This window comes from Ambystoma mexicanum, chromosome 11, assembly GCF_040938575.1.
Source record: "Ambystoma mexicanum isolate Mex_15411 chromosome 11, UKY_AmexF1_1, whole genome shotgun sequence".
Classification (NCBI taxonomy): Eukaryota; Metazoa; Chordata; class Amphibia; order Caudata; family Ambystomatidae; genus Ambystoma; species Ambystoma mexicanum.
In genome coordinates this window covers 485,032,925-485,046,268 of record NC_090934.1, presented here as the reverse complement: position 1 = coordinate 485,046,268, position 13,344 = coordinate 485,032,925, and the positions used below count along the sequence as shown (strand labels likewise).

The 13,344-nt window shown below is 44.0% G+C and overlaps 1 protein-coding gene across 5 annotated transcripts in view; it reads left to right on the top strand.

The window, feature by feature from the left end:
- Positions 1-13,344, top strand: part of TTC17 (tetratricopeptide repeat domain 17) — a 2,246,693-nt gene that overhangs the window by 376,289 nt on the left and 1,857,060 nt on the right. Inside the window, exon 1 of one of the 5 annotated variants that reach the window (XM_069623331.1) lies at positions 7,020-7,098. The exons of the other annotated variants lie outside the window; for them this stretch is intronic. Coding sequence (XP_069479432.1) covers positions 7,048-7,098 — 51 coding nt within the window. The 5' untranslated portion in view covers positions 7,020-7,047. Of the gene's footprint in view, positions 1-7,019; positions 7,099-13,344 lie in introns of those variants that run through there. 5 annotated transcript variants of the gene reach the window in all.

Genomic DNA, 13,344 nt, shown 5'->3' with positions numbered 1-13,344 from the left:
GCGAAAATCACAGTGAAGACCTGGAATGTAAATGGGCTATGTTCTGGGTTAAAAAGGAGACTGGTCTTGCAATACCTCAACAGGCACTCCCCCGACATTGTGTTCCTTACAGAGACTCGCCTGGCAGGGATGGAATGCAGGTTTTTCCTTAGAACCAACTACAAAGTAGCCTTCCACGCGGGTTTCTCCCGGTGCGCCAGGGGGGGTACTCCTGCACAAAAGGGTCCCATTTCAACTGATGGAGGTGAGGGCTGACCCAAGGGGGCGATATGTCCTGGCCAGGGGAGAACTAGGAGGGAACACCCTGGGAATGATAGCGGTATATGTCCCCCCCCCCCCCCCTCCTCTCTATGGATCTCCTGACGGAATTGCCGGAACTCACGACTCAATGCCACGCGGACACCTGGGTATTAGGTGGGGACTTCAATGAAGTGATGGATCGTGGTATCGACAGATCCCACATAGGCTCCAGAAGCCTGTCGACCTGTACTAAATTGCGATCCTTCACTGAGGCCTTGGGGTGGGAAGACACATGGAGGTGGCTACATCCCACCGAGACCGGGTACTCCTTTCTCTCAAGGGCCCACGCTTCGATGTCACGTATTGACTACCTGTTTGTCCCCGCCAATATGACACACAGGTTGCTCGCAGCTAAATTCCTGGCAAGGGGTATCTCGGATCACTCCCCCCTGATCACCAAACTTAAAAATGGGAGGGCAAAACCCCATGGACCCTGGCGCCTCAACACGTACTACCTGGGGGATCCCGAATTCACTGTCGGCCTTGCAGCCAAGACCGATGAATACTTTGAGCTAAACACGGGGTTGCTAGATAGCCTTAAACCCTTCCCATAGAGTAATTGGGCTATGTTGCGAGGAGAGGCCCCAACAGTTGTAGCGGCTAAAAGGAGACAGCACAGGGAGAAGGTGGAGGAGGCTACGCAACATCGCACTGGACAACGTGAAAGAAGCCCACCAGATCTCTCGGAGTCGAATCCACGAGTTTGGGGATAAGGGGGGCAAGACGCTGGCCTGGCTGGAAAGGAGGGATGAAGGTCCGAGGCATGTCAGAGCCCTAAGAAACAACCAAGGGGAAGAAATCACTGGGGACACAGAAATAGCCAAAGCCTTTGCTCAATACTATGAAGCGCTATATAGTGTGGGTAGCAGAGACCGCCAAGACTGGGACCCGGCAGCTCTCGAACAAGTGCCTATCCCGAAATTATCAGCTCAACAGGCTTCCGGACTGGAGACTGACCTATTAGAAGAGGAGGTCTCCGAAGCAATCGCCCAGCTACAGCCTGGGAAGACACCCAGACCCAATGGGTTTCCTATAGAGGTATGGAAGCGACTGGGGAATATGATTACAGGCTATTTGCATCGCCTCTTTTTGCAATGTAAAACAGATGGGGACCTCCCACCCGACCTCAAACAGGCATGCATAGTTGTCCTACCAAAGCCGGACAAGCCCCGGAATACTGTGCATCATACAGGCCAATCTCTTTAATAAACGGGGAAGCCAAGGTCCTGGCCCGAATTCTGGCCATTCACTTAATGCCAGTGATGGGCTCACTAATACACCCGGACCAGTGCGGCTTTATGCCCCGTAATCCACCTGAATGAACATCCGCAGGGTGCAACAGGCCATTGACTTAGCCACCACGATACCGGATGAGTTGGTGCTGCTCTCCATAGACTGAGAAGGCGTGCGACTCGGTGAGGTGGGAGTCCCTATGGGAGATAATGAATAGAATGGGTTTCGGCGAAAACTTCCTGGCCTGGGTCCGACTACTATACACCTCCCCCCTGAGCCGCAGTAAGGGTAAATGGGATCACATCCCGGACCTTTGCACTGGAAAGAGGCACGAGGCAGGGCTGCCCCTTCTCACCGCTACTCTTTACCCTTGCGATAGAACCACTTGCAATGTGGCTCAGGGAAAGCACAAACTGGGAAGGATTAAAGTGGCCATGGGGGGGAGAGAACAGGGTATCACTTTACGCAGATGACCTTTTAATTTACATGAGCAACCCCACAATCTCTTGCCCTATAGTGACCGGAATACTTCAGGAATATCGGACATTTTCCGGGCTCAAAATCAACTGGCAAAAATCGGTCCTCTTCCCATTGCGGGGTGAAATGACTGGGCCTCCTCGGGAATGCCCATACACAGTGTCTACAACAGGTTTTAAATACCTTGGAATCCAGTTCAGCCCCCAACTGGGAGAATTCACCCAACTCCATTTAATCCCGGTGATGAACAGATTTGCCTCTGTCGCTCATTGGCAATCCCTCCCACTGACCCTTCTGGGAAAGGCGGCCTTGTTCAAAATGCTGGCCCTGCCCAAATTTCTATACGTCCTGCAAAATGCCCCGCTCCCAATCCCCAAAAAGACTTTCACTAACATTGAGGCGTCCCTGAGAGGGCTCATGTGGGGTTGGGAAACCACCCCGGGTGGCTCTACGGACACTACAAAGGTCTGTATTGGAGGTAGGGATAGGCCTACCCAATCGACGCAGGTATTACTGGGCAGCCCCACTTGGGTTGGTAAACGACTGGTTGCACGGAGACCAATCCCTTCCACACATTGTGGCGGAAAGGGGACTGGGAGTGAGAACACCCAAAAAGGCCCTCTATGGGGGGGAACGATACCAGCGAACCCTACCAGGGCCAATGAAACACACGTGTCGGAGTTGGGCTGAAGCTCATCAAGATATAGGATGGGGCCAAAATCCGACCCTCGCACAACCCATTTGGCACAATGCACTCCTTGGAGAACTCTTGAAAGTGGGGTACCTGGAAAGCTGGGCAAAGAAAGGGATAGACACCCTGGCAGACGTTATAAAGGACGGCAAGCCTAGGCCGTTCTGGGAACTACAAATACAATATGGGTTGTCCACAGCAGAGGAATTTAGATACAGGCAAATATCCCATGCCATTTCGGCCCAGTTCCCACCCCCGAGCAACATTTCCAGCAGCTGCCTGGGGCTCAGCGGAACGACCCAAACTAAACCAATGGGAGGCGGATTTGGACCGCTGCATGAGTCTGGAAAGGAGGATATACAGAGCCAGGGGTAGCCCCCGGAAATTTACGAAGATATGGGGGAAATGGGAAGACAAGGCCTAACTGGGCGGTACACCGGAACACTAAGAACTGGTATATTCCACCACGCACTCTCAACACTGACGCCCGGAAGTCGCGCTTTCAGACTAGCAAGAATCCTAAATTGTACCTTATCTGTATTATGCATAAATCGTACTTGTTATGTATTGTTGTTCTGTAAAACAATACACAGATTTATAAAAATATAAAAAAAAATATATATATATATATAACAATTTCTGGTTTTCTCCTTAGGCAGATGGGAGGACGGCTTCTCCAATCTCACTGTTAACCTGATCCTAGTGTGACCGGTCCAAATACACGATCTAGAAGAAGATGAAAAACTAAGTATCATCGAAATCGGTCGACCTCCTTCCCCCCCCCCCCCCTCATCCCAACCCTTGTTTCATCCGGGATATCCCAATAAACCAGATGGGATACCTCTAAACAAGTGAATGTTACCTATGGAGGAAGGACCCTCCTAAAATTCTGCTGCTCTGTGGACTCCACAATTTGATTGGAATATAAGTGACCTCTATCAAATAAACTAGACCATAAAAAAGATACCGGACACACTATCCGGATCAATTAAAATAACCAGGAGGAGCCCACAACAACGAATTTGATTTTTTTACCCTATTTTTAACGAGCAAGTGATCCAAGACCTGGGGACCACATACTTCCTTTGAAGGTCAATAAAAGAACAAGGGTCCCGTGACCCATGGAAATAGCTCCTCCTAGAAATGTGGCCCCAACGTCCTCTGACACTAAAAAAAACTCATCAAGCAGCAGGTGGTCAACAGCTAATTCATTTTAACATTAGGGACAGGATCCCTACCAGCCCTAAACACAACTCCTAGACGGACAGAAGACCCCACCAGCCCACACCCAAGGACAGAAGCCCGTACATGCTGTGAGGGCTACCACAGAAGAAATAATCATTGAGGCCACCAATTAAATGGCAAAAGTATGAAAGAATCTCCACACTAAATAGTGGACCCCACAAAGTTGTTGTTGTGTGTGAAAACGATGTTCTAATTAACACTTTAGGGCGAAACACAAAATATAATCCAGCTCTCCCCGAGTGTGATCCAGGTCCTCTCTTGATCAGCTCCTTGAATCCGCACAGCAGCCTTTGGATTCTTTGAAGAGTTGCAGCAGCAGAACTTCTTCCTCCAACTGGATTCAGGATATGCCTTCAGGAATTCTCCAAGCTTCTGACTTTGAGTTCCAATCGTCTGACATGGAGGCAAGTGAGGCCTTCTGATATACACAAATTCCCCCATTCACCCCGTTGAACTACGCTCAGTCAGCCAATCACACACCAGTACATTCATCCGGCAGCACCCAAATAGGCCCACAGGCATTCAGGCCATTCACTAAAACCAGACACCCGAAACAGTATATATATTTTAGGGACAGCTCCAGCCTTTCAGAGAATGCACTGCATTCATTGTGTTTTTGGTCCGAGCTAGCTCAGGCAGACCACAGGCATTGAGTTACACAACTAAAACCAGACACTGACAACACGGAATGTGAATTGACTCCTCTCTCCATTCATTCAGGTCTCACCCACAACAGTGTACCCAAAACCAGCAGCCCCTTGGAAGGCTCCTGCAAGTCTAACAGGGGCAGCTCCAGGTCCATATATGATCCTTCCACCCAGCCTCCACTCGGGAAGGAAAACGGAGCCAGGGTTTCTCAGGACTTTCAGAAACAAGGGGTAAAAGTAAAAGACACTAGGAGGTGACAGTGGCCCTCTTGCCTAGGAATCCATTGAATCCATTTTGGGACACTTTGGTCCCGCCATAGGAAGACACTTGGAGCTCCTGCAAGTTCAGCATGTAGCGGCCACTAGCCCATATCATACTCTGTGGGCAACACACATGTGCCCCAAAACATACACTAGAGTTACAAGGGTGTATGCCTACCCAGGGGTGCTATAAAGGTATTCCATAGGTACTGTTCACCAAAAGGTAAAAATGAAGAGCAGCACTGCCAAAGGTCCAGACTGGACTTTTATGGCAGAAAACATACAGCAAACGCACACAGAAGTAGTGGGAAAAGGACGCGGAGGCACCATCCATCCCAAAGTATGTCCAGCATCACAAGCACTCCCTTCTCCGGTAAATATTTTAATAAATACTTGATGGAAATGAACGGGAGTAGGCCGAAAACAGCATTTATTTGCTTTAATAACTTTTTTCATTTTTTAATGAATCTTTCCCAAAATGTCCAGTCTGGATCGGGGCATGGCAAACGTTTTGTTTGCAAAATATTATCCAAATTTGTCAAGTCCAACATGATTAGCAATTCAATTTTTGGTTTTCCTATGGATCGTGATACTCGACTTAACTATAGTGTAGCAACTACCACAATATTATATATAGTGAAAAAACGTTAAAGGGACGTTCTAGTTAAAAGTAAAACCTGACAAACCTCTGAAATTCGCCAGTTATGGTAAGCTAAGCAACCATAACTCGCGCCACCACCATGCACTGCAAAGAATAACACCCATGGCATCAAAGATAAGATCACAAATATCATTGATGACATCACATGTGCATTTACTTTTCATAGTAAGTCCCTACAAGGGGTTGTGAATGTAATGTTGGCAAAAAAGTGTCGGGGATGATCGGGAGATGTGTAATGAACGACCTACTTAATTACGCAATGTACTGCTCCAAAGAACATTCCATTGCAGTGTTCTTTCTAGTACAGGAACCTACTCCTACAGAAACGTAGGTATTGGCTGCAGCATACACAATAGAGGTGTAATATTTGTAATTTTCCAATGTTAGATAGTAAAACGGTGAATGCTTCTCTATCAGACTTTTCCGTACTGTGAAACATGTACTAAGTAGCTAATCGTGCATCACTTACTACATACTTCTACTACACACACATAAAGAGACCACAATGCATACAAATATGGGGATTATATAGGGAGAGTAAAGTAAGCAAACAAGAGGCAGTACATGAGCAACTGTGTATAACTGAAATTATTATTTTCACGCACAAAAATGATAGAATTGTTTCAGGCCTGCTTCTTCCCCTATGTATGTGCATCATAAGATGGGATTAGTAGAGTAAGAACATGTGAGAATGGCAATGTCTACAAATGTAATACCTTTAAGTTTCTGACTGTCGGTGAATAAACCCACCTGGCCTAGATATGTCAGTGAGCAAAATAGGAGCTAGATATGTGATAATCATATTTGTGATGTCATCTTTGATGTCATTCATGTGTGTTATTCTCAGCAATGCACGGTGGTGGCACTTGTTATGGTTGCTTAGCTTACCATAACTGGCGAATTTCAGGGGTTTTTCAGTTTTACTTGAAACCATAACATCCCTGAAACAATTTTATTTTCACTGAATATAGATATAATGAATTTCATAGGTGTTTACTAGAATACCCCTAGTTTATATAAATATACCATACAACATACTGAAACCCCTGTCCCATGCTAGTGGCTAAAATGCCTGCGGACCATGCAAATGTCCGCGGACAGGCTTCGTCAACGTCCACACTGTCCAAAAGCTCAGGGGGGTATCTTACATTGTTGTATCATACAACAAACACACTGAACATGTTCATAAATAAGTACAAACTGTATAAGTAAGACACCTACAGTCGAATTACATAAGATATGAAATATAATTGAACATACCAAAAATATAGATTTATGCCTCCAGCAGAATTACCTCACTGATACTTTATACAGAAACTGCACAACAAATATCAACAGCACATCAACTGCAGAACAAATATCAACAGCACATCTGCAAAGCACTAACAGGAAAAACAAACTGGTAAGTACACTTTATTAATTTCTATAGTTATAAACTTTCTATAGTAGGATACACTAAAAATGATTTCTTTTTTTTTTTTACACAGAAATGGCTAGCACTCTGGAGGGGCTTGAAGAACATTTTCCCCAGGATGAAATTAGTGAAAACAGTGATACAAATGGTAGACACTGCAGTTTTCAAAGTAAGCCAATTAATACACATTATTTTATATGCACCTAACACATTCCTTTTTTTTTTTTAAACAGAACATAGAGAAAACAAGAATAATACTGAAACAGATACTGTGGAATATAATCTACAGCGTTTAGAACAAAAAATGGATCGATGTTATTTTGAAGAACTTTGTAGAAAACCATATCATGGAAAAAATAAAATATCACTGTCCCACATGCACCTGTACCCCTTCTCCATGTCCCAGTCAACCATCCCCAAAAATCCCCATCACCAAAAACGTCGATGAGACTTCAATCCCTTCCTCCCCTACCATCCAACATGCAGAAATCCCTACTTCCCCTGTATTTGTCTCACTTTCTGCTCCCCCCTCTCATTCATGATGTCTATATTTTTGTACAATAATATTTTATGTATGCTGTTACTATATTTCTGATTTTTATTTTTTAAAATGGCCGTTAGGGTGTCCTTGGACGGTGCGGCTGTCCGGGATGTCCACAATTAACCAAAATGGGGGTGTCCTAAGGACACTATGCCTGTTCGTACTGTCCGAAATCAAAATGGAGGTGTTCGTAGAACACACAATCTGTCCACATGTCTGTAATTAATCAAAATGGGGTGTCTTAAGAACACCTCCTCTGTTCGTATTGCCTGCAATCAAAGTGTCCATAGGACACATAACCTGTCCGCAAAGTTGTGAGACACCTTTAGTTAGTTCGGGGACGCAGATCCTGCCTGGTGGATATTTATGCTCAAGCGCATCCCACCCTCGGGTCCTATGAACATCACGCCTGTCCGTAACTGTCCGCCGCACGTGTGTCACACTTTTAATTAGTTTGGGGACCCAAACACTGTCTGTAGAACACCTGTGTGCATGCACACAACTGACCCAGCGCATTCGGTGTCCTACGGAGAGCCGTCCCTTTTGCGAACGTGTCAGCGATGTTATCATGTGACCGCACCCACGCTAAGCACAGGTCCTTGTCCGTGGACACAGTCCGGGCTCACGGACACCGAAAAAGTGATTTTCTGAGCAATCTAAGGTATTTTACTGTGGAACCTCACCCTTGCACATGTCCCAGACCATGTCCCTAGTGATCTGGATATTTTTTGGAACTTTTTGAGCCCTTTTTGGTGTTTGAAGTGTTCATAGACAGCGCGGCTGTCCGCGAAGCGCTCCCCAGCACCCCTATAAAGGCCACTCCCCAGAGCTGGTTCTTATTCTGCTTTTGGCGTTGCAGGACAGACACTGCTCCAGATTGCTGGATTTGATATTCTGCAAATTGCTGACTTTGCCTCCTGATGCCATTGAAGATGGCAACCATGGCTGCTGCTGCTCCTGCTGGTGCCAGTTCTGCCTCAGCACTGACCCCACCCCTGCCTCCTCCCCAAGGGCCTGGAGAGGGGAACAGGAGGGAAGATGCAGAGCATGATGAAGAGGATGACTAGATTGAGGTAGTGGAAGTCCCTACTAGCAGCCCCGTGGATCTTGGGTGTAGAGGCTGTTTACCACCGTTGGAGGGGTACCCAAAGCTCGTGCACACAAGTTGTGCTGCACTGAGTACCAGATGGAGCTCATGTGTGGCAAACTGGGTTTGTACAGTTACGGAACAACCTCCATGCGGCGACACCGAACATCGTTCCACACGGGGGCAATTCGGAGGGTCATCCCCTACGATAAAAGTAGTAGGTTGAGTTCCTATACAGCAAGCTCCGTTTCTACTCCTGTCACCACAATAAACACTCCTGTTGGGCAGCACATCCCTTAACCAGTTTCGCAGGCCATACTTGTTGCAGAAGACCCTTACCTTTCGAGGGTCACTGTATTGTGTATGTACTGCGACACAGTACTCTGCAGGGGGGAACAATTTCAGAGTGCTTTCGAGGTTTCGGTCGGGGAGCATGAGAAAAAGTGCCCCCTACCCAAGTGAGGCTCACCCAACATCTTCCTCTCTCCACCTGCCCTTTCTTATCCATGTGGTTGGTGCCCCTTCTTTACCCTCCCATCCCATCCCTTCCTTTCCTTGTGTCTTGTTAAAAAAACAAAAAGAAATACAAAATTAAAAAAAGGCTCTTTTCAGATCCGCCCTTCAGTTTGAAAATACAAGTGCCAATGAAATGCTGCAGGGCCCTGTGCATTTTCAAAAGTCCACGGACATCAACATTTTTGGGTGCTGCGCTATCAAAACCATTGCACTCTTCTCCGGGAGGATGTGGTGGCTCTGAAAAGAGCCTTTTTGTGGTGTTTGTTTGTGTTTGGAAAACTTCAAGTGGTCAACACCTACTGGAAAAAGGATTGCTAGAATTCCAAAAGGGGTCGCAATGAATTTTGTATATTTCGCAGAAAAATCTGATTCCCAGCTTGAGTAAAATGGACTCCATCTCTGTGAAATGTGTGTGCTACGAAACATATTTTCATTGTGAAAAGAGGACATACCAACATCTCTAAAAACAGCCTTGTTTACATTGCGCCTCGCTTTCTCCATTTGTGAACCAAAAGAAGAACGACGCAGACACATTTGTCTCTGCGCAATACGAGAAAAAATTACTCGGCAGTTTGGAAACATGTCCATGACTTTCCCCAAGTCCTTTTTTCATTGCAAATTGCAACGAGATTCTATAGTCATGTCCTAAACTGTTCCCTCCACAATGAATGATGATGTCTGGATGACAGTGTGTCATCAAAGTGGCACAAAGAGGAACCAAATCTAACCACTTCATTCTGCGCACTCCATGCTAGTGCACAATCACATGGGGGGAAATCCAAGATCTATAGCCACTCCACAGCTATCTGCATGCACCTCCAACCAATTTATCCACGAGTCACCCAAGATCTAGACAATCTGCCTTTTGAAAGACACAGCCATAGATATCTGCTCTGCTCTCAGGAAACAGACTTTCTGCAAAAGTCTCCCGACACATCACACCCAGTAAACTTTATTGACCAATCCCTTGGCCTGCACAGTCTCATTTGCATGCCTCTCAGCCTCAAAATCCCTGTATGTAACACGTGCGATCCACGGACAGCCGCGGTGTCCGCGGACAGATCGTGAAATCTGAGAGTGGGGAATGAACATTTAAATAGTGTACCCCACTTCCCCTTTGAGGGTGGCTCTGAAAAGAGCCTTTTTTTGTTTTGAAAGTGCTTATAAAAAAACAAATTTCATTTTCTTATTTTTATTTTCTTCAATTATTTTCTTCCTGATGTCTTAACATTATCCTCTGTAAAGCACTCCTTATTTTTTTAAATAACATAGCATTTCCCAATATGGATAAAGAAATGCCATCTGCTTTAAAATAGTCACCATTAACAAAATCAAACTTGTTATTGTTGCAATACAACATTACACTTCTAAACAAGAAAGCAGACATCCCTCTGTTCACCAAACACCTTGCACCATTTTGCTGGGGACAGAAAACATTAGAATTCTCCCATTGTACCCTAGGTATTATTTCAGAAAAAATCACCTTGGCATTTGGAACAACCTCCATCACTGCCTGAACCAAGTTTTCAAGAGCACTCAACAAACTAGGAACTCTGATATATCCCAAATGGACAGCACCCCAATGCAGTACCACTACATTTGGACTCTTCCACATGCAGAAACTCTTACAAGCACCAACCACTGCCTGCATATTGGAACCAGGCACAGTTGACCAGAAAACCTCCTTCAAAACCAAAACTGGCAGCTTTATGTTTAAACATAGCATACCTCTCCAAACCATTTACAAAGACATTTCCAACACCCTCACTTTCTTCACCTCTGCCATTTTCACTACACACACAGCCTCTCTTCCTGCAAAGAACAACTTCAACACCTTATTGGCTAATCCCTACAGTCACCTTTCCACACAAGGGCAGCCCTTTTTCCCCATTCCACATCACTGTCTGCACCAATCTCTCATTGGATATACATATAAAATCACACAAACATCCACCACTCACATCCAAGAACTCTACATCAAACTCCTCACAATTCAACACTTTAGATGAACTGTTGATCACTCTGAGTACACGTGTCCTGTGATTGCAAAGCACCTACAGCTAAAACTACTGTAAAACTCTTCAAGATTTCTCTGATTCAGCTATATCTACATACATCAATACAAACTAACTACAGGTATGAATATTTTTACAGTAAACTTGCAACTTTTTTTTTAAATAAATGCATATGACAGGCTACCTGCCATTCACCATGTATAATCTGCAAAGAAAGCATACTCTAATTTCTCCCATCTCCTATAATCATGTTCACTTGCAAATGTCTACTTTACAAAGTTTAATTTACCCATACTACTTATTGCAATGTCCAACCTATAATTCCCTTATTTCCTTTTGTAATTTTTACAACCACTTACCCCTTAACACACTATTATAAATTCCTAGAATGCACACAAAACAGGAGACCATCTTTTATCTTACAAAAGCATTGCACGTACAGAAAATATATTTATTTAAACAGAATGCCTGACACTTAGCATACTTGCAAAAGCAAACAAATACAAGTGTACATTCAGAACAGTGCTAATAGGAATGTACATAACAAAGTCAAAGAACTGAAAGGTTTCCAGCACTCATGTAGGAAGCATCTATGCAGAATCAAAATTAATGGAATTACACACACCAAAACATTCTCCCTTTCAATCTGTATATTTTTTGCAAGCTTTCTTTCTCACCCTACTACAATGTCCACTAATCTATTACCACACTAAACAGTGCAACAGCAACATATACTTTCAAAAGTGCACCTCATAGTACACACCTATAAATACTCCATTAACTCCCTTAGGAATTAAGCTGATGCTCCAAAATCCCCATTCATATACAAAGCTATGCAATTTAACACATACAGTACCTCTTCCTAGTAAGAATTCCTTTTGCAAATGTAACTAATCTCTTCTTCAAGGGAAATTACTGTGACATTAACACACATGTACTAACTTCCTTCTTTCATAATTGCAGTGAAGACCACACTCCTGAAAACCAGCAGCGTCTGAATTACAAGACAGAGCCCGGAAGAAACATACTCTTTGCATCCAACAAAGTGCAATGCTGTCATAATGTTCTTACTGTTACTCAAACACTATAAAACTCTAGTATTGCAGAACAAACAATTGTATCAACCCTACAGCATTAAATTCAGTATTACTAATTGCACCTCAACAGGTGCACACTTTATTGCTATCTCAACACCAGTATAGTAACACACAAATACGAGAATAGCCTTCCCAACCTGAAGTAACAGCCCATTCAACAATCACACACCTCTAGATATATGCCTACCATCCTACTCACACTTATGCACAATGCACACATACATTGCACAACGTTCCAATCCAGACTTTGTTTTTCCCCAACAGACACCAAAGAATGCCTACCAAAAAGCAACTCCGTAGAAAGCAACGCACAAATAGAGCAAATCAAAATAAGTGTACAAAATAGGCATCCAACTCTAGCAGAATGTATTAAAAAAATTAAAACGTAACAGCTAATACATCACTAAGCGAAACTAAAGCAGCTTGCAGTAAAGAAACTTTGACTCCCCTTTCAAAATGTAAAACTAAACACAGTTGTTAAAGACTGCATCTACCACTAGTGCTAACACTGCACCTATACATCTTGATGTAGCCACAAGTAAGCCTACCAAATAAATGATTTTACAAAAAATGTTCTGCCACAGAGTCCTTTAGAACCTTATAAAAACAGGAGCGAAATTATGCTCAACCCTTAAAACCTACCGCAGAAAACTAATCCTGGACGTTCTCATAGACAGTGCAATCTTTCACACAAGGAAATTATTTATATTCATTTTAAACAGAATGAAACCACTAACAAAACGAACTACTAAACTAGAACAAGGACTTCTCAACAAACGGAATATCAACAATATCACACCACCAGCACAGATCCATATTTCTATGAAGAAGCATACAAACAAAAGCAAGCAAACCCAATTGCCATGCATAACAGTGGACAAGGGTATGAAAAGATTAATAATACCATCATGGAACAAGAAATGCTGCTCACACAAATATCTCCAGCAAACTTAGCATCAACTCTCCATTCCACTGAACCAATAAGTCCAGTTTACAAATGGCCATGCACATCAATGTGTAACATAGCCGAAAAATCTTTCACATCTTTACACCAGTTCCTCATTCAGTATGTGAAGGGCAAAGATAAATTGAAAGTAAGACTATTACAAACTATGCATTAAACATTAGCCTGTATTTCTGGACCTTTTTAAAAAAAGCA